The sequence below is a fragment of the Haemorhous mexicanus genome, chromosome 10 (genome assembly GCF_027477595.1).
Source record: "Haemorhous mexicanus isolate bHaeMex1 chromosome 10, bHaeMex1.pri, whole genome shotgun sequence".
Taxonomy (NCBI): Eukaryota; Metazoa; Chordata; class Aves; order Passeriformes; family Fringillidae; genus Haemorhous; species Haemorhous mexicanus.
This window is the reverse complement of record NC_082350.1, coordinates 12,432,150-12,460,044: the sequence shown is the minus strand read 5'-3', so window position 1 is coordinate 12,460,044 and position 27,895 is coordinate 12,432,150. Positions and strand designations below refer to the sequence as shown.

General features: G+C 39.4%; 1 protein-coding gene across 2 annotated transcripts in view; it reads left to right on the top strand.

Moving 5' to 3' along the window:
- Window positions 1-27,895, top strand: part of SLC9A9 (solute carrier family 9 member A9) — a 174,133-nt gene that overhangs the window by 54,123 nt on the left and 92,115 nt on the right. For both annotated transcript variants that reach the window (XM_059855398.1, XM_059855399.1), the window contains exons 7-9: window positions 15,247-15,385; window positions 16,218-16,323; window positions 26,362-26,450. In XM_059855398.1, coding sequence (XP_059711381.1) covers window positions 15,247-15,385; window positions 16,218-16,323; window positions 26,362-26,450 — 334 coding nt within the window. The remainder of the gene's footprint in view (window positions 1-15,246; window positions 15,386-16,217; window positions 16,324-26,361; window positions 26,451-27,895) is intronic.

Genomic DNA, 27,895 nt, shown 5'->3' with positions numbered 1-27,895 from the left:
CTCTTCAGATGTTTTTTCTTGTCCAAATAACCTTTTTCTAGTGAATAAGACAGATTTTTCCTGAGAGCAAGATAATTACATACAGAGTCTAATTCTACTTACAGAGACAACTCCCTTTTATTTTAAAATGATAGTATTGATATTCTTTCCCTTGAAGTGTTCCAAAAGAAAGCTGATTTCATCTTCTCTGGATGAAATACTGTATGTAAGAGTGTGTCTGGCTCTTGCAATAAATTATCATGTCTCCTGGCAGAGAAGACAGAGGAGGAGTGAGTGTCAGAAAGGTGAGGGAGTCCTTTCTGCCATTTCATTTGCAAGGTAGCCACCAGTTCCTATTCACTGCCCAAATCCCTCCCAGAAATACAGTGCTGGAGAGCACAGCTATCTCAGAGAGACAGAGAGTTTGTCACAACAGGATACTCCATAAAGTGCTGTTGTTCCTTGGAGATCAGGCTATGATTACATGAACAAAGAACCCATTCCTGTTGTGGGAGAATGGACTATTTCCAGTGGCTACCCAGGCACACTGGGAAAGCCTGATGTCTCTTGTGATCCCTCTCTGAACCACTGCAGAACCTCTGTGCTACAGTTCCATTTGAAATTAAGCATTCTGACCTGCTCTAAGCACCTATATTTTTTACCAACAATATCAGGTAAATTGCTTTCTCCTGCAAGCCTTGATCTTTTAAGGCTCAAATCCTTAAACTACTGAGGCTGTTAGAACTGACACAAGTCTTCATGAAATTCTTTTGCATGTGAATACACACACACACATATATATATATATATATATATGCATGAGGAACTGTCCACAAAGCACATCAAAATAATGCAAATGTTATCAGACACTCACTAGTTACATAATGCCCCAAAATTTTCATATCTTACAAAGGAGGAATTGAGAGGTACCTTTTGTAAACATTTTAATTAAATGTAATTTTTAAGGTTTTTTTTTTTTTATCTACACAGCAACCCCCCTCTCCCCATACCCAAGACATGATTTCAGTGTGCATGTTTCACCTTTTGGAGTAGAAACTTTAATGGTTTCAGGATATACTTCTGTCACTTGAGCAAAGAGAATAATTGATAACAGTAGCATCAGCTGCCTTCCTTCAGTGCCAGGCACAGCAGGAGTGACTGCAAACCTCCAGTTACTGCACTTCACAGCTGCCTCAATGCTGAGACTCAGCAAATTTCTGTTCTTGGGATTTATTCCAATGGTAACAAAACTCCGCTCTCTCCTTGTTTCCACTTGCTTTTTAATACTGGTATCAGTCTTCCTCTCCCTTGTCTTTCCAAAAGACAATGGTCACCATCTCCATGTCCCTCTACCCATTGCCCTGACCTGCATGACCAGCTCCACCATTTCTGTGGCACTCTCCAGTCCCTAGGTCTCCCACCTAAGATAACAAGAAATTATTTCTAGAGATAATCTAGGACTGTAAACTCCAACCTCCTTCATACCCTAAAGGTGAGAGAGACCCTGACTTCATTCCTGGTGCAAGCACCTCTTCACTATCCTTCTTATTATTCACTGTCCTTCTTATTTGTTGTGACAAACAGAGGACATCATGAGGACAAGAGGGGTGATGTGACAGTCATGATGTGACAGTCACAGCACTGGGGACAGCAGCTGGCTGAGTCTGGGGACCAGCAGTTGCAAGGGGAAAAGGCACATATTTAAGTTTTAGATGGTATGTGCCTAAATAAATGAGATCTTGAAAGATTTTTAGTTGATGAAGTTTATCAGATCCTGCCTGAGATTTGTCAACTAAACATTTTGGAAATCTTTAAAAATTTGCATAACTTTGTTACATTTTCACAAGGGTGAAAGATATATAGGAAACAGATGGATCATTTCCTCTTTCCTCCCCTTGGAAATGACAAGTCTGAATTTCAAAGGGGTACAGTGAAAAGCTCTGTAATGATGTGGCTGTAAGGTTTCTGTCCAAGATAAGCACTGAGGTAGTCTCTCTATAATGGCTCTGCAGAATGCCAGTTCAAAGGGGGGGCGAGGGGAAAGAAGAGAGAGAGAGAAAAAAAAATCTTCATGGAAATTGCAAATACAGCATGGCAATGTAGTCTCAATGGGGACATTTTGGCAAAGTCACAAGCTGTGACAGGGACAGAGAACACTCAGGGCAGCAGTTGTGGAAGTGGCCCTGAGAGAGGTCAGTGTGACAGAGCTCGTTCATTTCTGCTGTGTTCAGGGCAATGGGACTTAGGAACATTCCCTGTGAAGACCATGGTACCAAGGAAAGACATCCACTCTTTTTATCAGTTTGCTCTTAATGCATTTGCAGCATTGATCTTCCCTAACTAATTCCTAATTATAAAGATCTACATATTCTGAATGTAATGTGCATATGTGTATGTTATTTGGATTCCTAATGAAATTTCAGCACGTTTCTGGGGAGACATAGTGATGCTAGAATTTGGATTTTGAAAAGGAAGGTTTAAATATGATTAAAACTTTGAACAAAGTAAGATCCCAACAATACATTGAATAAACTGACACTCACATTTTCCCCTTAGTAATTTCTCCATTGCAAAATCTCACAAAAGTAATACTCTTAAAAGCATTTTTTTAGACTTAAAAGCATTTTAATTTTGTATCCCTATTCACTGAAAGTTTACTTTATTTTCACTTAAAAGAAGTCAACCTGTTTTTCTTTCCACATTGTTCTACTGATCTGTAGCAAGCACAGCCAGAAGCAATAGTGAGAGAAATGAGAATAATGGAGTGCCTAGCAGGCTGCTGTTCCTGCCTCAGACACACTGGGAAAAGGTTACAGCTAGATGAAAATATTCCTGAAGAAATATATCAGCCTCCTGAACCATTTAACAGTGTACATCTTCTTTATTACAGTGCTTTTATTCCTAGAGAGCAAGGTGAAAGGTATTTCTAAACTCTCATTATAGGATGTTCACAGTTTTACATTTTATTTCTAGCATTAGCAGGACTTAGTCCATAGCTTGGAGAGTGTTTTCACTGAGCATTGTTAGAGTGAAGTGAATGCAAAAGTTTCTGAGGCAAGACTCCTACATCTAGTAATTATCAGGGTAATGAAGCTAGGCAGAATAATTTTCCTCTTATTAATAGCTGTGTTTAAGCCTCATAGAACTTCCTGTCTAGGGAAAGTATTTATTTTTAAACTAAGTGGTGGAAATGAATGTGCTATACTACATCTTTATCTGTAAATCAATGGAGTCTTTACAAAGCCAGAAAGAAAAATTATCTGTTTGGCTGCCTATAATTTCTGTGAGGTTTTTCCCAGTGCATTGGATAGGCCAATAGCATATACCTTCATTTCAACAAAGGAAGATGTTCCTTAACTCTTTCAGTCTTAGCACTGAGAAATGATTCACAATCAGCTGGCAGCTGCATGTCCAAAAGCCTTAGCATGTGTACTTACAAATAATTCCTTCTTATCAAAGCAAAACCTCTCATCCAATATGTTTGCTATTAGGTCACTTTGATCAAGTGATTTATATTGAGGAAATTGGGATGGGTAGGATTTTATTATCCAGATAATTTTCAAGATTCCCATTAACTTTTAGATTTCCTTCAAGTAGCATGTGTTTAAGTAGCAAGGCTTAAAGGTGACTTATCATTCAAAATTCCTGAACAAAGGATAAAGAAATACAGACTTCCAGTTATTTTGAGTAAAATATCCCCAAAGATGGAAGTCAGAGAAACAGAATGAGTGTCTGAGTGTATATTTTTGTGTGTTTTCTTGTTTTCTCTTCTTGCTGTAATCCTTAAGGATAAAAAGAAGGTTTTGCTGTTTTGATTGCCTTAGAATTTGAGACTGAAATTCTATCGCCATCAACTTCCCTGCCTAAGTGGTGATTCCCTCTCTTTGTTTAATTTTACCATGAGTGAAGTTCAGCAATCCTGCAGATTGCCAGGAGCTATTGGCAGGTGCCGTAATCAGCACTGACTTCACGCTTGAGCGAACCAATTTCCACAAGGTTCAGCAGCCCTGCCTCTGCTCTCAGCAGCCCCAAGCTGCTGAAACGAACCCCCAGGCTGTGGAGAGCCAGCTGCAGTTTCCAAGGGCTCCAGGCAGAGCAGCCTTTGCAGTTCCAAGGCAAGGAGAAAAGGTACAAGATGGATGTGAAGGCGCCTCTCGGCCCAGGTGCTGCTCCCTGTCACACTGCACAGGCTGCCCTCAACACCTCTCTGCTCCTGCTGAGAGCTACTGCTCCTCAGTCAGCACTTACCAGAGGGAAACTTCACTTTCAAATAAGTCTGGACCTATTCTTCTATCACCTTCTCAGAAATTCTGTCTTTAAATATTTTTTTTCCCAAAAGAGATTTCCATGGCCTATTTACCTGCCCAGCACAGTGGGTGTTTCCAGTGGATGACTATTAGTGCATGATTTGGGACTTGCTGGATTGTAGAGCACTGTCCAGTAATTTTGTTTGAATGTTCAAACATTAAAGGTATAACAGGTCAAAGAACTCCAGGCTAGAGAGTGATAAAGTATTAAACAATAGGTAATATTGCAATTTTAAGATTTCTACCGTGGCTGGGATCTTTCTTTTTATAAACTGTAAAAAATAAAATGTCAGCATATTAGCAGAAAGGTAGAGGAGAGCTTGAGGCCCAACTTTCTCCTACAGGAATATTGCTGCCATTCTCTATGCAAGGCTGACCAGCTTTTCTACAAGTGAAGTGCCTTTCCCTAAGGTGAAATTTCATTCCTTTTATTTGCTATATTTGGATCAGAAGCAGAGACTTACAATTCAGAATATCCCTAAATCCCCATCCTCAACTCCAGTATATCAAGAAAACAAAATATGTAACATGTTTTGTTTCTGACATTATTACTGCCAACACTAGATCATACAATTCACATCTGGATTTATTTCAGACTTTCTCATAACAACAGCTGCATTTCTTGTCTTCAGCTGGATACATTTTTAAAAATTAAAATTGCCATGGCAACAGCTGCAACCATTTATTATAAAGCAATAGAAGTGGAACTAATATTTGTGAGAGAAACTGTGCTATCATGCAGGACAGCATTTCATTCAGACAATGCCTGAGTCATTTTTCCCTAGCTATTCCATTTTTTAAAAGAAAAATATAGAAAATATTTTCAATAATGAAATGTAGGTGGGATTGAACAGCTCAGGAGATTAAAAAGATTTTCTTCTTTAGATTACTGGCTCATCTCAAATCCAGATTAGCAAGAGGCAAAAATTATCAGCTGTGTGGTGGGCACGTGGAAAAATCGATAGGGCTGTGGAGCTCTGAAAATCCCATTCCCACAGCAGCTATGTTCTCAACTGCAGCACAGAAACTGACAACTGAGAGCACAGGGTGTGTCTCCACTGGGGGAAAAAATTATGTGAGCCATCCTTGAGGAGTGCTACTGATGAGTGCAAAGGAAAACTCCACAGGCAGCTTGCAGGGCTAACACAGAGCAGTTCCAAGTGAGCTGTCCTGCCCTCCACATCCCCTGCACTGAGTCACCTGAGAGAAGGGAACTGTTTTCCTGAGGAAAATGTGGCTAAAGAGAGATGTTTGGCACAACCTCAGGGTTAGGTTGTTCCAAGTCAGGACAGGGAAGGGGTCATCTAATGCATGGTCTGGGCACATTAGAAATCACGTGGGCCATTTTGTTTGCATCTATTAACAATATTTCTTGGAGCATTAATTTGGCTTTTTAATCTCTCTAAGAATCTGGGTAGGAGATAGACAAATTGTACTCCAGATATTAAAAAGCTATATGAACTGCAGATTTTTCTCATTTCACCCCCTTCTGACTATGAAAGAATCTGTTTTGCATGCACTGGCTATACAAGGGTGATATACCACATAGCAAAGACCACATTTCTTCCTATTTATTACACATTAGAGAGTCTTAGGCAGAGTGAGGGAGAACACTGAAATAGAAAAAACTTTGGATATACTTTCCTTGTCCTTCCACCCTAATTTTGGTGGCATTCTGTGTACCTTATCTTTATCAACTACATTCAGCATCAGGCTGCACAGTGTCCTGCTCTGTTCAGAAGCTCCTAAAGATGCTGAAGTTCAGTGAAGACAGTAGACCAGGGGCTCCTTTCTAGACCTCTGACAAAAACATTCTGCAAGTGAAAAAGCCCAAGGCTGTTGATAGGCCAGAAATTTGGCACAGCCAGATACTGTGGCACACTACAGTTCTGGCAGTGGATTTTCCAGCTGCTCCAGGGACTACCTGCATCCTCTAGCAGCACACTGTGCTGTGTCTAGGATGTAATGATTTAAACACAAACAGTAGCATAAAACTCTCTTAAAAGACAAAGAGTACCCATACTTACTAAGCTCTAGGTTTGTTGCAAACATAATTATTATATAGTCTGCCTTCATGAGATTACTTTTGGGTCACAGTTTATTTTAGGGAAATAACATGAAAAACAGAAGAAAAAACAAAATTACACCTCGCGCCTGAGAAAAATCTATGAAAGCATATAATTAGTACATTATATTTTTATAATGAAATCTGGTAGAATATATGGCTGGTAGAATATAAAACTGACATCTGGTAGAAATCACAAAGATAGTTTTCTTTCTCCTGCTCTCTCACTTAACTTTTCAACTCTTTGTAGCATCTTCCCAGCAGTATGCTCCCAATTCTTTCCCTCCTCTTTAACATTCCTAGGTAAGCTTTACTCCCCTGTTACACTTCAAGCAGTGACATGGGACAGCTGAGGCTGGGCAGAGCAGTGGTGAGAATGGGGTCCTTTGCTGTCCCACTGACAAGAGGAGAAGCAGAGAGAGGACAGCCTGCTTTCCTCGAGGTGAGCAGGACTGGGCACCTAGAGCCTCCTCTCCCTGTCTCTGGGAGTATTGAGCTGAGCACAGACAGGAATCTGGAGTGTTCTCTGTGAAGAGACAGGAGGGTGCACCACCCTTGAACACATCAGATTTTCATCAGCAGAGGTCACAGAATAAAAAAGTCCTTTGAGTATTAAACAAGACCCTGCTGTATATGCTCTTCCATTGATCAGCTAAGCAATGTGCCATTGCCCCTCACTCCTTGGTCCACATTCATTCAAGGGGATTTCAGAGATTACAGTGCACTGTAGTACTGTTTAACCACTCAGTCTCAGGGACAAGTTGGTTTAAAGCCTGGAGGAGGGTGAGCTGGCTAGGACTATGCATTTGTGAAGGATAAGAAGCAGCTGTTACTACAAAGGAAATGCTGCTTTCATCCCTGGGTATCTCACAGTGCTCACAGGTCTAGTGGGTTCTCCTGCGGTGTTATGAGGATGAGTCAAAGCCTAAATGAAGGCAATACTGTCTGGTATAAACTATACATCATTTTCAATTGTTTCAGACTTAAACTGCTTCTGAACAAAATCATGGGCTGTTTGATTATAAGAAAATTACTATTTAATAAAGATTTAGTGGAAACTCTTTCCATTCAATCTCTGCTAGTTGCCCATAAGAGGAAGGATTTTTCATGGCTAACCAAGCTGCTTAAAGCCTTCCTTGAAGTGTTTGGGTCATATCCTGCTTTTTCTGTAAGACCAATGCACACCTATACCAACTGCACTGAATCAGTGGAGTTACCTCAGACACTGCTCACTGTTGGTGTAATTGGAGGCAGTTTCTCCTCTAGAGCAGGGTGACAGTAAATCCCAGTGATTTCTGGTCATCTGCTGCAGCGTTCCATCGCTCTGCTCTGTGCAGGCAGCCAGCAGCCCACAGCATTTTGTCACCAGGCAGGTGGGGTTCAATTGACATAGGTAAATGTAACATTTGTTTGCAGGAACAAAGTCACTGTGAAAGACTAGTGTAGTTGGAAGGCTTTGTTACCTCATCCTTGGGTCATCCCAAAAATTTTAGTGGAAAAAAGGTGGGGGGGAGGTTAATTACCCATTCTTCCAATAATCACCTTCCCTACCCCTCATGGACACATCAGTCAGTGTCTTGTGAACATGATCTGCTATTTATTCTTTGCACTCTGCTTGTAGAGTAAATGAAGTCCCATAGTATCACATTCTGCCACTTTTGTACAAATAAACCTGAGGTGTGGATCGAATGAGGCCTCCAGGAGCACATTAAACTCTTGCTTATGCTCACAGAACACTTGCAATTGCACATTAATTCAATTTTTGGTTTTCAAGAATGATACATCATTTTCACAGAAAATCCTTATTCCAGGGTCTCATCATCCTGCACTAATGGGAAAAACTGTCACATAGGGAGAAGGTTGTGTAAATGTTTCTGATAAATATTTTTCAGCTCTTTAAGTAACTTTGGAGATGAGTGGCTCAAGTAAAAAATTTAAAGATAACACAAAGGTGAATAATGAAGAAGAATGTAAATTTAGTACTGCAAGAGCTGGGAGGGGACAAGAGCTCCTAAGTCAGATGTCAGAGGTAGGGAGGCAAAAAGATTGCTCGGGCTCATGAAACAACATTAGCAGCAGTCTTAACACCTACAGCACATCTAACTCCCTTATGGCACAATTAGCATCATGCAGCAGATTTGGTTCAAATAACACAGAAAACTATTTCATTTTTCCTTCTAAATACTGACTGAAGAATTTTTAACTTGTTCATTATTTCTTGTTTACTCAGAGGGTTGATGGGTTGTAACTTTTACAGTCATGTTTTCTTTGCAGAAAAAATGCATATTTTTTACAGTACTGTTCTACCTTGTTCTATTTGCATAAACATAAGTGATTACAGAGAGATGCCAGGCAGGGAGAAATCCAGCTCTTTGTATTAGTACAATAAATATATTTATCTCTTTCTTGGTTGTTGATTCTTTGTTTCTACTTTCTTAGCACTATGTGCATCTTCCCAGTTGCTGAAGCCACTGAAAGCTCCCTAACTGGGGGGACAGACTTCAAGCTGCTCTAGACAGACACAGGCCTTTCCTCTTCATGCAAGGTTTAAAAAGAATGGAAATTAAACAGTGAGCTGGATTACAGTTCTGATATCCAAATGAGAAAGGATCATATTTGCAGGCACAGAAATGTGTAAATGATGTGCCTTTGGATATGATCAGCTCATAAATAAGGGCAGTCAGAGGGATAACACAGAATGCAGCACATGCTGTCACAGACAGCCCACTATCAGCCATCTGTTTTCTGCTGATGTGCTTCATTCCTCTTAAAGATATGGGACAGGAAAGAGTTGTCACTGTGACTGTGATATTTCCAAATAGATTTATGAAAATTAGGCATTTAGAAGCAATAGCAGTCATTTGAGAATGAAATATTCCTATGCCAAGCCTCAGAGATATGGGAACAAATTTTACTGTTAAACCCTTAATTTTCTTTTACAGAGATTTTAAGCCCATGTTGCTGTTCATCAGGATTTCTTTCTGTCAAAGATACAACCAGGTTAGAACAAGGTAATGAGAAGCTAAGATACTTGTACAGATGACAGTGCACACCATTTCTCAGGTGCACTGGGGCAGAGAAGCTCCACACCAGATCAGAGATGATGTTAGACTTGAAATTGCTCTGCCTGCAGGCCCATTAGGTCCTTAATCATTGTCAAAACTCTCATCTCACATCTCCTTTCTGCAAGCCAAAGTGACTGCAGCCCTGTAGTGAGCAAGCTCTGAGCAGGCTCAGAAGGATGCAGGGTGTCCAGCACCTCTGGCAGCAGGGACTGGCAGAGTTGTCCCTGGGCACCAGGGAAGCTGAGCTCAGCCCCATGCAGGTGGGTGAGATACCAGGACCTTTTGTGGCCCAGGTGTGGAATTTGAGGGCAAGAATGGGATCACCAGGAGAGATGGCTTCCAAGGCTCCCATGGGAGGTAGAGCAGACTTCCTAAGGATGATGGGTTGGGAGACAGAGAAGGAGGGAGGATGACAGATTTTCTGCAGTCCCTGGTGTTTGGGGGTGGATGACAACTAAGATCTGCATTAGGGAAAGTTTACCTGGAACAACACAAACTATTTGTTGTTTTCTCTGACAAGCTGCTGCTGCTGCTGTGTGTCAGCTCAGGCTTGGACACAGAAGAAGACTGAAAATAGTTCCCAGTGTAAAAGCAATAAAAGCTCATATACAACAACAGTAAGTGTTATCTTGGTTTAAAGTAAAACAGAGGAAGAAAATAAGCCATGGCACAGAGAAAAAGAAACAGAGTATAAGTCCAGAGAGAAAATAGTTTCTATAAACCACTGCCAGACCTTTTTCTAGAATTAAAAACAATAATAGTAGTACTAATACTAGCAGTGAAGAAACCAGGCTATGAGTGGAATAAAAACCATGACCTGCTGTATTGCCAAGGAGAATAAAATTTTGGGTATCCATAATGAAGGTTCAAACACTGGCCACTTGGGCAGTAATTCAGCTACCAGTACCTTTCTTTTTTCATTCCTTTTATTTTTTTTATCTGTTATATAAAGCTCTATATAAATAAAGCTCTATATAAATAGAAAGCTTAATATCTATATTTCAGCAAAGTCTCAGCTTCAGGAACCTTAAATGTCCAAAACTTTGCAAATATTGGCTGGAATAAATTCCATGGAGACAGATTCATTTATACAGAGAGATGTACAAAAGACTCCTCCATGTTCTTTCAATGTACTGATCACTTTTTTAACACATCTGAAAAATGCATTTGTTTGTTGTTTGAAATTTTTATCTAGAAGACCTCTGCATATTTGTTTCAAAACTGTTAAAATTTGCTGCCTCTGCTAGTCCTTAAGCCCTCCTGCCCTGGTGTGTCTTTGCTTTGCCTTAGCTGCCTGCAAACCTCTGCTTCATACATGCTTTCATTGGCTTGGCACAGTCACATCCCAAACTTCCCCAGTTGTTTTTACCTTTATAGTTCATCTGCTTGTTCCTCCTGTGGGAGGAGATCTTTTGTGAGGAGCCTGAGCAGGCTCTACCAGCTTGCAAGAGAAGGTGTGGGTGGCTGGTGCCACGCATGGACTTTCACATCTGGCTCTTAGTTCAAACACATTTTGGGGGTAAATTACAGCTCTGATGCTTTGGCTTCCTTCCAACACTTTTAGGAAAAGTATATAGCCAAAAACTTGTGTGGGAGCAGAAACTGTTTGATTCCATCCACTTCTCTGAAAGATCCAAGTTTTCCAACATGCTGTAGTGACCTTGCTTTTTCTGCATAATTGTAATTTCAGGAAAAATAACCTTCTTTCCCTCTTAAAAATAACCTTGAACTCTAGAATACTTTTTTGCTGGCCTGCTTTATTTTTCCTAATTAGCAGCTGATGAAATCACCATGTAGTTCTATAATTGTTTATCACCTGAGGGAGATCCCACTTTATTCAATGAAGGCATTTTAGGGAACATCTGACCTTCCCATATTTTCAGGTATTTTTTTCTTTTCTCACATTGTTCCTGATTCTCTCCTCTGCAGTGTGACATGGCACGTGATGAAGGCCAAGGAGGAAGAAGGGCACCTGGCTAAAGGAAGCCCTGTGGCTTGACAAGGGGAAAGAAATGTTCCTCTTCAATTATTATTTTCATGTTGGTCAAAAAACCAGGAATAAACCAGTCTGTTTGCTGGTTATTTCTAATAACTGACTCTACATAATTCTATTAGAAATTTTCTGCTATTCACACGCATTTTCCTTCTGATGCTTGAGTGTATTTTCTCCAGCATAATGCATTTTTCTAAAATTCATCTGATACAGGTGTTGCTTCACTTTGGCTTATATCAAAACAAAGAATCTTTATGCTGTTCTGCTAGTTAAGGCTGATTAGCATCTCTTTATTTGATGCTGCCACATTAGCCCTCTGCACATCAGGTTTGGACAGAAACAAAAGTAGGATACAAGATTTAACCTCAACAACAGATTTTTCCTCAAAAAACTTGCATGAATTACTGGAAAATCTTTGCTGCAATGCTAAGTGCTTTCTATTTTATTTCTTTTTTCCAAGGAAAGTACATTGTGCTGTACTCACAGGCTGGAGGAACTAAAACTAACAGGAAGAAAAAGATCTTTTGAATAAATGAAGATGTAAAAAGTAATCACTTAAAATGTAACAGGAAATGTGAGTGGACTGGATGCTTTCTATTGCAAAAGCCCATCTGTAATGCAGACTTTTAGAATTAAATCCCTATAAATTGTGTAGAATGAAAGTGTTTGTCATGCTGAGCTTTCATCCTAAAGTGATCTCAGCAGATGAGGGGAGGGAAGTGGAAAGCTTAGCGTGGTACAACTGACACAAACTGTTAATCCTTCTGTCTGCTCCAAGAAAAAACTACCACCCCAACTTGCAATATATTGCATAAATAAATATTGCCTGTATTTCCTTTTTTGAAAGCTGTGAAAGCACTTGAGCCTGTCCAGTGTTGTTGGCTCAAGGAAACACAGAAAAACTGGAAATACAAACAGATCTCTTAAATAGCTGTCTAATATAGAAAGTGCTGGCTAATCCTTATGAACCCAGCCAGGAGGTGAAGTATTATTCCAGCCAGAAGGAGAGGCAGAGGTTACCACGCTCACACACACACAGGTAGTAGGGACAGGGACAGGAGTCTGTGAGATCCATATATTGAGTATTCAGTGAGGAGCCAACAAAAATCTCTCATTCCTATCCCTGCACTCTGTCTCATTCTGGCTGGCACATAAAGCAGGCCTTTGCCATGAAGTCTGATCCTTTATCAGTCTCTGAAAACATTTTTCTGCTGCATTTGCTTTGAGGACTCCCTTAATCCACCTCTGATACAAATTTACAGAAATAAACTGGTTTGTTTTTTTTTTTTTCTTAAACTCGTTCAGCCTCTAAAACCTAAAAACAGTTTGAAATTTAGTATCAAACCCACACTGCTTATTAATGAAATGCAATCATCCCCTTTGTACAGAGAGCAGATAGAGGGCAAGTCATGCCAGCAGGCCTCTTGAATTGCTCTCCAAGGAAAAGGAAGAAGACTAGAGGCACTATAATTTTAATTATGGTTCTCTCCAGTGTTAAACTTTGCAATTTTGTTTTTAGGTCAAATAATTGGTTTGGCAGGAAGTAGTGGAATAAACAGATTAAGATCCTATTCTGTTAAATTGCACCTTATATAGAAAACCTCAGGTAAATTACTGTGTATTTTGGATGCTTGAAAGGATTAAAAGTTAGTGCTAAAAAGAAACATATCCAGAAAAATAAATAGCTCTAGTAGAGAATAATGTGAAATGAAAAATAGAAGTAGATATTCTTTGAACTGCAGGGAGACAGGAGTTCTGGAAAGATTCAGATCAGAAACCCCAGTAGTATAATGAGCATATGTCATGTTATGGTGCTTTTAAAGAATCATGGGGGGCACACTGAGTAGAAAAACTTTTCAGTGAGAATGAGTCACTTCATACTTGTTCCTGAAATAACTACATTAAGAATAGGATGCTTTCTTCTAGTTTTCTTCATCCCTGAAATCTGCTGGTAGATTGAAGGGCAAATGGTAACCCTACCAAGTCTGAATAAAGCCAACTTTTCTTGCCCTAGGATTAACATACTTTAAAAAAAAAAAAAAAAAAACATTTACTGACTATGGCTTACATTTGACTAATAAATTCTCACTCCTTGTCAAGACCTGTTTTGTTACTGAGCATCCCTGTGATGGTCAGAGCTCATCATTCTAACAGAACCATTTTCCTTGATTTTAGGACCTCTCTGAACTCACCACTCATTGCAGGCCAGAACACCAGTGGCACAAAAGATCATTTCCTGATTTATAATTCACCAAGCAAAACAGAGCAGCAGCTGCAGTCTTTGTACTTGGCTGGGACAAACATCAAAGAACCAAGTGGCTGCTTTGCTGTCAAGACACACCTATGAGTTTCTAGGCAAGAGAAACAAAGAATTATAACTGATCCCCTGGTCTAAGAAAGCCACAGTTGGAAAAGGACAGAAAATTTAGACAGCAACATGCTACTGATCACCAGTTCCTCTGCTGCCAGAGTTCTGTGTCCTTGTATCAACAGCACCTTCCACTAGAAACCATCTCACCATTTGGTGGTGGTGTTATTCAGCATTACTGGAGATAACAGATTGTAGTGCTTAGTTACTTCTGTTGCAGTACATGAGCATTCCCCCCTCATATTTGTGGTGCTCCACCAGATGCCCTGAGAATCCTTGTGCCTTTCTGCAGACTGAAAGCATGAGATCTGTTTTCACATCTTCATGTTATTTCACTGAATCTGTTTAGAAAATCCTTTATACAGAACTTCAAGCCTAAGCCTTATTTCCAAATGAAAATCATCAGACTGCAAGGATTGCATTCTTAATATCCAAAAGCTTAAAGTATTCACAACTTTTAAAAAATTCTAAAATTTTAATTCTTAAAATACCAAGCATTTTCCAGCAATCCAAGGCACATTCTGGAATCCAAAGCCAAGCTCAGCACACTTTCTTTGACAAGGATCATAAAAGTACTCAAAACAGTACTCAAAGCAATAGAACACAAAGATGTAAAATGTTTCTTAATTAGTTGGTGAGGCTTAGAGCTATTTTGTATCTGTTCAACATAACATTTCAACAAGAAAAAAGACATACATGCATGGAGTTACTGGTGTTTTGGGTAATAACTGACTGCTGGCTAGTAACAACTCTGAGACACTCAAATTATTTAGTGCACAGCTCCTTTGCTTTGGTGGCATCCTCTCCCATCCCAAAATACTTGTGGTGGCTGCACTCAGGGGTGGGAAACAGGAGATGACCTTGGACAAGTGCAGCAGTTCCTTTCTGTGGGACAAGTTTCATTCTGTCCACAAGCTTCCTACTGCTGAACTCCTGCCACGGCTCCAGCCCTGGTTTTGAAGGGTTACACCAAGAAGGAAAGTGCTCAGTGGCTTGTGACAAAATTGCTGCTGCATGTGTGGTACCTGCTGTGATTTGTGTCACCCATTTGAACCTCAGCCACAAAGCTGCACTTTTTATCAAGGATATTTGTGAATATGTAACTGCTCTGAGGACATATGGCCAATAAATAATTCAAAGTTATCTATCTTCCCTGCAGTTTTCTTTTCCACCGACCACCTTTTAAGGTTTTGTTGGCCTGGAAACAATATTGTTTATGGCACTTCTAGTATAAAAGTGTTGCTGACTGGCAGTAGACTATTTCCAGTGTGATACCTTGAAAACAAATTGGTTCTCCCCAGTCTCCATCTGCTTTGCTCTCATCTGCTATTAGCCCAGAGAAGTCTTGTTTTGCATTTTGAGTGCCTAAAACATCATTTGCAATTATTGATTCCAAAATTGTTACAATGTGATTGAATTTGTTATTCCTTTTTCCCTCCCTCTCCCCCATCCCTTTGTTTTCTTTTCAGCTCTATTTCCATTTACAGTCCTAAGGAGAATCCTAATGCTTTTGATGCTGCAGCTTTCTTCCAGTCAGTGGGAATTTTTCTGGGGATCTTTGCTGGATCATTTGCCATGGGATCTTCTTATGCTGTTGTCACAGCTTTAATATCCTTTATGGTTTGTTTTCAGAGAGCAAATCTACATATGTTGGAAAAAATATGTGATATCTGAGAGTGACCATCTTTAGTTTGAGCCTGAAGCTTTTCACTCTAGGCTCAAGTGTTTGTAAACAAACAGATAAATCATAAATTAACAGGAAATGTCATTTGTCAGAATCTACAAATTTCTTTTTTTTTCATTTATCATTAGGCAGGACTTTATCACCCTATTTGCAAATAATCGTATTTTAAGGAAAGTGTTTTGAAGTGTATTGAGACTCAAACATTAATTTATTAAGAACAGAACTTATTTCTGAACTCTGGGCTAGCAGCAATTATACAAAACTACAAGGGAAACAGTACACTGTGTCAGTGTGACCAACAAGCCCATCAGTTTAACTAAGCTGGAAATTAAAGGTCTTTCTGTTGCCCTGCATTTTTTCTAGTGTTTTGCAGTTCATATAAAATGCTACTGTAGAATGATCAGTAATTTTGATCTTTATTGCATTCACACAAATGTAAACAAATGCCAGTTTGTTTATAAAACTGGACAAAATTACTTTCTTTTCTTTTTTCCTAAGAAAAAGAATTTCAAATGCAACCAACTAGGTATTAATTCAAACTCCACAAAAGTACTTAAAATAGCTGACTTTAAAATCTGTTCTGGATTTTGCTCCTTGAGATAAGTCAGAAGCTGTGCAGTTCTTCCCAAATTCAATATGTTTAGATGAGTATGGTGGGGGAGCTTGCTTGCTTTCTTTCATCCTTTCTCAGATTGGGGGTAATTTTAGCTTACAAAACAGTTGGGTTTTTATTTTTCCTTAGTAATCTTTTAGCACTTGACAAAATTCACAAAGCTGTGTGAGTTTCCTATGTTGGAGACAGGTCTGTTTTTCCTCCTATCCTGGAGTGCTTTCTTATCAGCAGAAGCTGCTGGGCTTACAGGTAAGTATTGCATTTAATGAAATAAAAGCAATTTATAATATGCCTCTAGAGTGGGTAAAATGCAAGGCTTATTTTAGGCATGACATCATACATAAAGCTCCTAAAAGCCTGTTGCTATATTGGAGATTGTTTCATCTTTAAGAACAATTCTGTAGTGACAGTGAATAATTCTTCCAGACAAAGACATAACAGATCAGGCTCAAGTCCTCATTCTTTCTTCCCTGCATTATCCCATCCCTATTAATATCTCTCTATTAATCCCCCTATTTTCTGGCCAGCTATGGGACCAAAGATAACAGTAAGTGCAAGGAAGGAAGGAGGCAGTGCCTTGTGATTACCAGCCTCTGCTCCTCTGCACACACTCCATATCCTGGGCCCTTCTCCTTTTTCTCAATTATCTATAATTGAGACCAATTATCAATAGTAAACCAAGAACAGGGCCAGTAGGTTGCATCCACCTTTATACTTACAAAAAAAAATAAGTCATCTTGTTTAGTGCACCCACATGTACACTTTGGCACAGCCATATCCCAGTGCCAGGTAGAAAGATGTGTGATCCAACTGCTTTTTTGTTAATGCCAGGAAAGAAATTATACAATCACAGCCAATTATGTACCCAGGGCCTCCATTAAAGTCCACACAGAAGTTTAGGCAAAATTTATAAATGGATATAGTTTACCTCCACAGCAATCTATTGTATAGTGTGATTCAAAAGAACAAAGTTTCTGTGACCTTGATTGTTTTAATGTTCTTGAGGTTGTCACCTCTGAAATCCAGCACTCTAATTAATGTCAGGGAAAATCAGGAGAAGAAAAATGCTTAATGGAGTGGTAAAGCAGCCCATGCTGCTTTGTTTGCAAAATTGTTCAAAGCCTTTTGAAGGCAAGAGTTATATTTTTACTGAGTTCTCTGGAGCCAGCATGTTACTTTTTAATATCAGCCACACAATCAAACCATTTCTGTGTATTAATATCTGCATCTTTGTCTTACTAATTATACAACTTTGCATCCTGTCTACTGCCAAATTCTTCAGGCCAGTGAATAAAAACAGTGGTACATGAACTGAACAAAAGGGTGGCATTCCTTTTCATCAGTGAAATCAGATGTCAGGTGGAATGAAAGTCCATTTTGTCCCTTAACAGCTCTGTACTGGTTTGGGCAAGGGTAGCATTAATTTTCTTCACAGTAGCTGATGTGGTGCTGGAAAGAGCCCTGGGAATTCAGGGATATTTCAGGTATCCCTGAGAAGCACTTACACAGAGCCAAGGGATTTTCTGCTCCTCAGCCCACCAGCAAAGGGGCTGAGGGTGCCAGGACAGCTGACCCCAGGGCTGTCAGAGAAGCAGGAGGAAGAAGGTTTCTCACTCTTACCCTTGCCTCATTCTCTCCCCCATCCCACCAAGGAGGAAGGAGAGAGGGAGGGAGCAGACTGAGAGTCTGAGCTGCTGCCTGGGGTTAGACTCAACAAGCTCTTAAAGATGTGGCATGAATACTGCAGAAAAATGCAAGCAGAGGAGGAGGATTGCTGATCACTTGCCTGCTACTGGAGGTACAGATTTCCTAATCCAGTTACTTCCAAGTAAGGGCTGTTTTAAAATGCACTCCTCACAGACCACAAGGATGCTATGTTTCAGCAACTGAACAATTGATTATACATTACACACAAAAAGTAGATTTGTAAAGGAAACACTCATATCTTTCAGAGCCTCAGGTGCTGCACCAAAGGTAATTTCCATTTCTCAGGCATAGGAACAGACTGTATGTCCAGACAAAAATAATTGGCATGTGTCTTTTTTGCATGCTGCAAATGTGATGATGGACAGCAGAGTCTCTCCTGGTAGTTACCCTGAAGAGTGTTTCATTGCTCTTTTCTGCTGTAATATATAAAATATCTGAAATAAAAGACTTAATTATTGAACACCACAGATGGTGGTGTTAGCCATGGTAAGGAATTTTAAATGGACAGAGGCAGAGAAGGAGGAAGAGAGTGGAACCACAGTAAAGTTTCAATTTAAGGGAAAAATAGAAAATTGTTGGGAAATGTAACTAATTCTTAACAAAATAGGAACTGATGGAGGAAAGATAATTAATTCACCAACATATATATTCCAATAAAAATCATCAAGCATTTTTAGTTCTGTCACTAGCATTTTTTCATGGATATTTTTTCATGGGTTCTGAGTTTCACATGGAAATTGTTTAATTGCACTGTTGTGAGAAGGCGAAGTTTAATCTTGAAACTTTTATTAGTTAAATCTTTGTCACTTAATTTCTGTAAAAGGCTTTTGTGGAAGCTGTTATTATGGAAAAAAATCATGGAGCCTTTCTTGTGGCTTCAAAAGTTCAAAGCTGTGTTTTATAACTGCATTTACTTTATTAGCACTGTGCTGACATTGCCCTTTAGTTGCCTGGCTTAACCAGTTTCGATGTTGCCTTTGTCTTTCAGTTTCCTCTGAAATAGCTCTAACTCTCCTCCTTTCAAAATACTATTTTAAACTCCAAGTCCAGCAGCAGAAATATTCTGTTGGTTAAGAAATTTTCTCCAGGCTTTGGTTCAGCACTGATTTCTGATGCCCATGCTAAGGAAATGTGTGCAAAATGCAGTTGTGTGCAGTGCCCACACAGGTGGGTACACACAGCCCCTGCTGCAGGAGGCAGGGGGAGCCCAGCAGAGAGGCACTCGTGCTTCAGGATGCACTCAGCTCTTAACCCACACTCTAATTTCCACTCTTTCCCAGCTTTCTTGCTTTGCCCTTGGTCTCAGTGTGTGCAGGTTCTGGTTTTACAGACCTGTGCCTGTCCTTACAAGCAGCTGTGAGACTGCAGAGAGCCCCAGCCCAGCAATGGCACAGCTGCACCACTGCATTCAAGGCACCACACTGCCAGTGTCAACGTGCTTCCAAAATTAACTGGTTCCATTAGACATTTATGCCTGAATTCATCTTCATTTTCCTTGGCCGTTGTGTTTTCTCTGTTCATTCCTTCTAAATGAACTTCAAAGGATTAACACTAGACTAGTACTTCCCTGTAGCTATTAAGTAATGTAATTGCAAAATAATTTTATTCTTATAATGCTTTCCACAGCAGTCCTTCGATCATTCTGAACTTTTTGAAGTGTAATATTGAAGTATTTAATAATTTAGAAATAATGGGCTATACTGGTTTTTTAGTGGGTAAAGTAGGTGGTAGGGCTCACTTGTTTAGCTTGCAGATTTCTAAAATAAAATTTAAATGGAATGTAGTACAGGTCAATATTTTAGAGAATATTTCATTCCTCTGCCTCAAGATATCCCATGATATATAACACACAATATATGGGCCTGACCCTGGCTGAAAAATGGATGTGATCAAACCAGCAAATCAAAATAAAAATCTGGGATGACTACACAATTATTGTTATACTGGGAACTGGAAATTATAAATTAATGTTATGGTTATTAATCTTATAGCTATATCATCAAGCTGTGACGCTTGCATGATAAATTGATTCTCATGCAGTAGAATCTAATTTGTGCATTTTCTCATTTGCCCTGGAGTATATCATTCCTGACTGCTGAGCCAAGCTGTAATAGCAGAATACTAGAGTGAGGTCAGTGTTAATAGAGATGTTTTCATTTGCAAAGTTCATTACATCGTATTTACTAGTAGGCTATGAAAAAAAATCATAAATAATTTAAATTAAGCACTTGTTGAAGTAAATTAAGAAAGTACATCTTGCATTTATTAATTGCTTGTTATCTTGTTTTATAATTAACATTTTCTAAATTTTGAATGATCACTCGGTCTGAGAAAGGCTCCATGATGTACATGGGCATTTCATGGTCATCTCACTTGGACCTTCTCTATCTACGGCTCTTTGAAGTGACCAGCTGCTCAAATAAAAAGAGATTCATTTACCTGCAGAAATACACTCAAGAATATGTATGGGAATTGACTTGTGTGTATGTGTTCATTTGATGCATGCTTCAAAGTCACACAGTGACTCAGTGTAAAGGCATCAAAGTTGCAGCCAAGCTCCTCTGATTTTTACTCAGTAAAGACCTGCATTATGAAGACAAAAAAGACAATAGACCTTGAAGGGAAAAATTGTTGGAGAGCGTGATTTTTGTTCCTTTGCTGGTTTTCAGAGCTCTTTGATTTCTGATTATTATAAAGCAAAAAAGCTTGTGATAATAAATTACTGCTGCTTCCTCACCTTCAGCAATTCCTGTCTGGACATTTTGTGATGTTTCTGTCTTTGTGACACCTGCCTTCTTTTTCAGGGGCTCACAGGAGAGCAGAGGCTATATCAGGAAAGCTTTTCCTCCTTTTCCTCCAAAAATAAATAAGCAGCAAATTATGAATGAGGTACCCAGGATGAGTCCAAAGATCTGGTCTCACTGGGGCAATTTGTGCTACTTTTCTATTTAGGACATAGCAAGCATGAATGTCACCAACTTCATTTTCTTTAATACTGCTGACAAAGTGCATTTATCCTCATGCTGTTCACTCCTCCAGTCTGTTTGCTGTGATTTGTCTAGAATCTGTCACCTACCTCATTGCTTTTTTAAAATGCTGTGAGCAGGTCTTGTGGACACTCTCAGAAGGGATCTACCAAAACATTTCTGGCTGCAGTTCTGAGCACTGTGAGCCCAAGGCAGTTTGGTGCCTGATGGGCCTTGGTTCACTGAGCTGACATTATTCCATACAAGGAAGATATTCTGGGCTTTCAATTCTAAACTGTGTGGCTTTCTGTTCTTTATTCATTAGAAATGTGCCATGCTGTGTCATGCAGAGTAGGCAGACTCCTGCCAGTGAGAGGGAGAAGGGATACTTTGGCTTCCAGGTCAAAAGGAAAGAGAATACAACTCTTGTAAGCTCTAGTTCTGCCCCTCCCAGGAGCACAGGATGAAATCTAAGCCTAATTAGGAAAACAATAGGTAAGAAAATGGCACTTGCTCTGCTGTGCAGAGACAGATGACAACTGAGCTGGTCTGCTGCCAATCCCTTACTGGAGTCAGGGCTTGGGTCTGCCTAATTTAGGGGCTGCTGTAGGCACAGTCTTCTAAGGCAGTAAGAAAAAAAGAGCAATGTGTATGTTTTCGAGAAAAGCACATATTCTAGCAAGGCATTAAGCTGAGACCAAAGATCAGCTGCATAAAATGTGGATAGTGGAGTCTTACTGCTAGTGCAGAGGTTCAGGATAAACAGGGTAAGCACTCTTAGCATGGCCAGAGTAAAAGCTGTTATATGTCACCATAGGAGTTCCAGTCTAAATTGAATTCAGCAATTCATTTGGGGTTACAAAAGTACAACACTGAAGCCCAGGTCTTACTTGAAGCAGCCAGGTACAATACCAATGACCAGTCCTCAGATAAGGGCCTAAAAAATCCCCTCAGCTCCATCTTTTGTTGCTTTCTGTCACTTCAAAATAAAATAAGCCTTAGACAACTCCAGAGATAAAAGCCTCATGAACAAAGCATGGGCTTTGGTTCTGCATTGGTGCAGGTCTGGTGTAAGAAGCCTTAAATCTTTTCTTTGGTATCAAGAAAATTATTAGTCACACTTGATACCCTCAAACAGCCTGGACAGGGAGATTGTTGCCACTGGGTGTATGGCCCTGTTACTGCAGCAATTGGAGGCAGACAGTCTCATTTCCTGCCACTCACACATTCAGCTGCATCCCAAGAGATGCTGTGGAGATTCTGACATAAATATGACTCCAAAGTAAATGTTATCTGATTTAAATAATTTCTCTTTTACCCAATCCTCATTGTTCCTTTTTCCACTCATTTCCCCACCTCTGATGAAAGACCAGTTCCTGCTGCTTTACTGAGAGATTTCAGGATGTAGTGCATCTTTAGAGAGGCATCCCAGAAGTTCTGGAAAGCTTTTAAGTTGGTATGAAAACTGGTTTGCTTACAGATCTTTTGAAATGGAGACACACTTTTTACCTATTCTTTTGCTCCCCCAGAAGGTAGCAGTTTGGGGATTTTCTCTTTCTAAATTCTCTTTTTTACCACCAAAAGATCTGACAGCTGGAGAAAAATGTCTGTTTTAATCTCTCAAATTAGCAAATTCTCAGGTTTTGATTGTGGCCACTCACTTCCAGGTTTGTATTAAAAGAACATTGCCCATGCTGGTCTTCTCTGACATTCCTTTTTGCATGTTTGTGAAATGATGTAAAAGAAGATTTTGTCTATTAGTGAGAGATAATATAGGAGCTATTTTCAGATTAGAACTTGTAAATTAATTCCCACACTATAATTTTAAGGTTCAGACTATCAGGAAAATACTATTAAATGTACAATTTCCTGTATAGTTGCTATATTTTTTATATTACTAGCTTTTGACTCAACAACAATTTCAAATACATATATTTGTAGAAACTAATTTACATTCTCTAGCTGTATTAACAGCTAACAAGCTGTCTCAATTTCTCTCTTACAAAAAAATAAAAAAAAATGGTAAGGCTTTTATTTCTAAAGAAAAGGAGGTTGATCTGAAGCTGAAAGTTTACTAGTGATATAAGCATTTTTCTGTGAAGTGTCTCATCTTTTATATTAAGAGAAAAATGTCAGTAATCTGTTAATAAACATGAGCTGTATTGTACTTAACAACTTACCACCTGTTTCAACTCAAAACGTTCCCTGCTTACTTTAAGTTAGCATTTTGTTCTGCAGTTTTAGTGCTGTGTCAGTAATTGCTGATTTTTCCACTTAAGCAAGTAACAAGTGACTGAGCTGTCTCCAGCAGCCTGAAACTGAGGACAAGTAAAAGGTCCACCTTGCTTTATCTGCCTCCTGCCTCTAATGGATATTTTCTATTTTCAGCTCCAGTATTGCCATATCTGCTCTTACCTGCTTCTCTGTGAAAGCAAGCCCCAAAACAAAAACAACTTCATTCTGTGCCTCACTCTGTTCATACAGTATTTTGCTACCCAGCTAACTTCAATTCCAGCTTTAATAGTGCTGCAAAGAAACCCAGATTGCCTTTTCCTTGTAACTAAAGGGTTCTGTGTTTGCCTCTTTAGGTACTTCTCTTTCCTTTTCAGTTAACATGCAATTGATCATTACTCTTAAGTAATCATTTTTATGGATATTCATTACAAACTATTTTCTCCAAGCCTTCTAATGAACTATTCATTGTGAGAGTCATGGCTGGTACATATTAAGCTTTCAATTGTAGCAATTGAAATATTTCACTGCATTCCCCCAGTCTTCCCTGGAAACAGAGTATATCTGGTTTCTACACTTGCATAATTGCATGGTTCAGTTCATTTATTCTTATTGCAAAATCAGATTTAAGCCATTTTATCCTTCATGACACTCTCTTGGTTTTCTCACTACCCATAATTAACAGTTTCTTAGCAGTCAAAGCCAGTTTATAATCACAGCTGAATTTAATAGTCAATTTTTAAAATGCAAGACTTGACATCCTGATGATTAATAGAGAAGAAGCTGCATCAGAATCTCTTATCTCCATTTCAGTTGCTGAGCCTGGAGCTAGTGATACTTAGCAACATTGCTGTATTTTTAACTGAAATGTCATTGTTTGAGCATCCCAGTGCATATTATTAATGCCTTGAGAATTTTTAAACTCCCCAGATCAGTTCTGCACAATCAAATACAGTTATGAGAAAAAAGAATTAGACACATTTATGAGAGCAATTAGACCTCACAAAAATATAAACTTCTTGGAATGTATTTCGGCAGTGACAATCTCACCACACCCCAAAATATTTACCATGAAGAAAAGTCATAGTCTAGCTAGAAAAAAAGAATCAAAACAGACTTAAAATAAATATAAGAAACAAAGACACACTAAAAGCTCAGTAGAATTTCTCTTGGCTAAAGAGTCAGTGTTCTGTAGAAGCAGTACAGGTAAATTTAAAATATAAAGAGAACCCAGAAGCAAACAAAATGTCTGCAGTGGTTTGTGGGGGAAAACATGTATTTGTTTCCTTGTTTTCTTTCTGATGACAGTTGTTCCTTGTGCCAAACCAAATCAGAAGGATTTACTCCATACTTTTTTCTTCCATCAAAAGCATATTGATGCCAGGCCTCAGTTCTTCCCAGAAAAAAAAGAGGGGCTTGCAAGAAAATTGGATCTTTTTTACCAATATTTGCTTGGTTAGCAATATGAGGAGAGTCTAAAGAAAAACATGGCGAGGTAATGATTAATTTAACTGGTACATGAAAATCACAGATCCCACGCACACAGCCTCCCTCAAATCAAATCCTTTCAGCATTGTCTAAATTATTACTTTGATTTGTTTCCTTTTCTGTGCTGTGGCTCAGGGCAGGAGGATATTTTATCTACCTCAAGGGCCCTCTTGCTGCTAGAATTCAAACATTTAGAGATTTGGATGAGCCTGTTAAAGAACCTGTCGAGGTACCAGTGCTTGAGGCAACTGACACTTGTTCAGTCTGTTCCCACCCACTTTTCCTGGGACTCTGGAGCCTGCCTGCTCCAGTTGATTCTTTTGAAGCAGCAGGTTGTTTCTACTGGGTTTGCTGTGCTTAAGGTGCAGGGCTGCAGACTCTGCCCCCTTACTGAGCCCCTGCTTGCTGGCCCTGTTAAGTCAGGAGTCACCATCCTGGAGAAGAGGGAGGGAGCTTTTATCCAGTTTCCAGCCCAGGACTGGGGGAACACACAGAGATTCTTTTCACCATTTCACTTCATGCTCTTGGCTTCCAGTGGAACTGGTTTATGTGTTTCAGTTCATGCTTGTTTAACCCCAGACATGCCTAGAAAGCTGTAGCACAATCACATCACAAGGATGAATAGTGCCTAAACCTGGACAGGCATCTTTCTGCTTGCTTTGCTGCCTCAGACCCATCAGTATGATGTCAGTAGATGTGAGCAGCCTGTGAGCTGAAAATGATCCAGCAGTGTGCAGAGCAGCCCGTGAGGAAGCAGAGCTAAAAGGCTGATTAGGACACACTGCAGCTCCTGCCCAGGAGGCAGTGAGGGGCAGGCTGAAGGGCACAGGCACTGTGGGGTGGAGGGTGACAATTGTATGGGAGCACACCCAGAGAGGGCACACAGTGATCCCACTGCTGGCTCTGTGCTCAGGCCACCCCACGGGCCTGGGGCAGTGTGTGTGCAGGGTTTCAGGGAACAATGATCAGAGTGGACATGAGAAAGCCCTGAGCTGATGTGTAAATAATTATCTATGTAGACATGCCCCAAGTTTAAGAAAAAGACAGAGCTTTCTTCCTCCATGGCCATTTACATACGGCTACTGGTGGGCACTATTTTTAGTTTTCTGTTTTCTCCCTATGTGTGATCCTCCTGCATTATCTGAGTCCAGACCTCACAATCTTATCAGCTTCTTTAATTACAACACTGCACCACAGTGATGTTACTCTGTGATTCCAGTAAGCTACAGCCAGGGCCAAGGCAGCATTGATAAAAACCCCTATAAAACAAATGTGTTATTATTCCTGACAATCCTGCTCCCCTGCCCCTCCAGACCTTCCCCAAGCTGGGACTATAGCTGTGTCCACAGTCACTGACCTGCTTGTTCTGGGCAGCCCAGCTTGCACCTGCCAGAGCACCCCTTTTAAGCAATGTGTTGTTGCTCACCTGGACATTGCCACACACTGCTTGTGATAAGATACAATCAGGCACAGACTGAAATGATTTTACCCTGTTGTGGTCATTCCCTACCAAGTGATCTCAAACCATTTAAATGTAACAACTTTTTTTTTTTCTTTTCCTATTCAGTCCCTGCCAAATTCTTTCAAATAGCCCAAATTCCTACATGTTACAATTATGTTAGTCCTACACTTACAATTACTGTCAGATTATAGTTGGATCATACCATGTATGATTTGAAAAAAAATTTCTACAGCCCTTGAATTTCCAAATACACTACAGTGGAAATTCTATGAAAGCATGATTGTCCTTAGAACATATATCTCACATTTCTTTTGCTATAAAAAGCTATTAACAGACTAATTTGGTTTTTTATGTAGCCTTTTGCAAGCCTAAGAAAACAGAAGCAGTTAACTCTTCTTTTTTTTTTTTTTTTTTTTTTTTTTTTAATTCCAGGTATTGTTGCTGTCCTTTTCTGTGGAGTCACACAGGCCCATTACACCTACAACAATCTGTCAGCAGATTCCAAAATGAGAACTAAACAGGTAGGACATGGAAATAACTGACCTCGTGTCTTAGACTGGTGTAAGGAGTGACAGTCACTGCAATTCAGCTGCATGGCATTTCATCAAGGCACAGCTAGAGGCTTGTGTCTTCATCAGGGGAGACTGGAGATTTTGCCAGTAAAACACTAACAATTGTCAGGATTAGAAAAAAAAATATAATAATATAAGAATCTGTTCTTCCCAAGAGACCTGAAATGCCAGACAGGTATGGAGATAGCAGCTTACACCAACTTCCATACAAAAATGCTTCAAAATTAGGAAATCAAAGAGCTCCAGTAAGGTTGGATCCCTGAGGATTTTTGCAAAGAGATTGTATAAACTGCAGTCTGGCCCACAGATTTAAGCAATGACATTGTTTAATTTGTCTCATTAAAAATTGCCATTATTAGAAAGATAGAGATTTCTTCTTTCCATGTGTTATTTAGAGTTTAGAAATGTGAAATTCAATCATCTGGGTTTTGTTTGAAGGAGTGACTAGTACAATTGTAATTCTTTTTAAAACACGAGGCTGTTCTCAGATCTGTGGCATTGCAGTGTTCAAAATACTTTCCAGCATGAGTAATTTTAGTCAATCCTGCCACTACCTAGAGCCTGGTAGAAGTCATTTAAATGCAGTTTTCTTCCCTTTTAACGTTGACTCATATGTCCCAAAAACCCCGGGTTGTAGGAAATCTATCTCCTGGAATAAAATGGAAACTTATGGCCCAATACTATAATTTTCATGATGCAATCTTGTACCTTTTTCAGCAATTCCTTTCTTTTAAGCATTGGAAATTTTACGTAGAAAAATTCATCACTTCTTGCACATCTCAATTTAATCAAAAATCCAATTTTCTATCAAAAACTGCTTGAGAGAAAAAAATACTGGCCACAGTATCAGTTCAACTGTTAGAGTCTCACAGACTTTAGATCACAAAAAAGTTTCTGGTCACTACTCCCATAATAAAGTGTTAGCTATTGAACAGTATAGTCTTTTCAATTGTATTTCTTCATAGCAGTAGAGTCTGATGCTTTCAGAAAGTATTCCAGCAGAGAACCAACCTTTCTCTGATAACTGCATTGAAAGGGAACAACACTGAACTCTACTATAGAATTGTTTCTGTTCTGCAGAAAGACTGCATTACATGTGCCATTACTCCCCTTGCATATAACTAACAATTTGAATAGAAGGTTTTTTTAAGGATTCTTCTGCATATTTTAATGATGCATAGCCTCAAAGAGAGAGAGAGAGAAAAAGCCAAAGCTGTGGTATTTTTAATTATCTATGAAGCTTTTCAGCAGCAGAATCAACTCATATTTTGTTTAAATGCATCCTGGTTTTTTTGATGTTTGCTCTGTTATTCCCTTCTATTCAACAAGTGCAAAACAAAATAGTGAAGATAAACCAAATTTACCCTTGAACACTCAGAAAAGAGATTATGTGT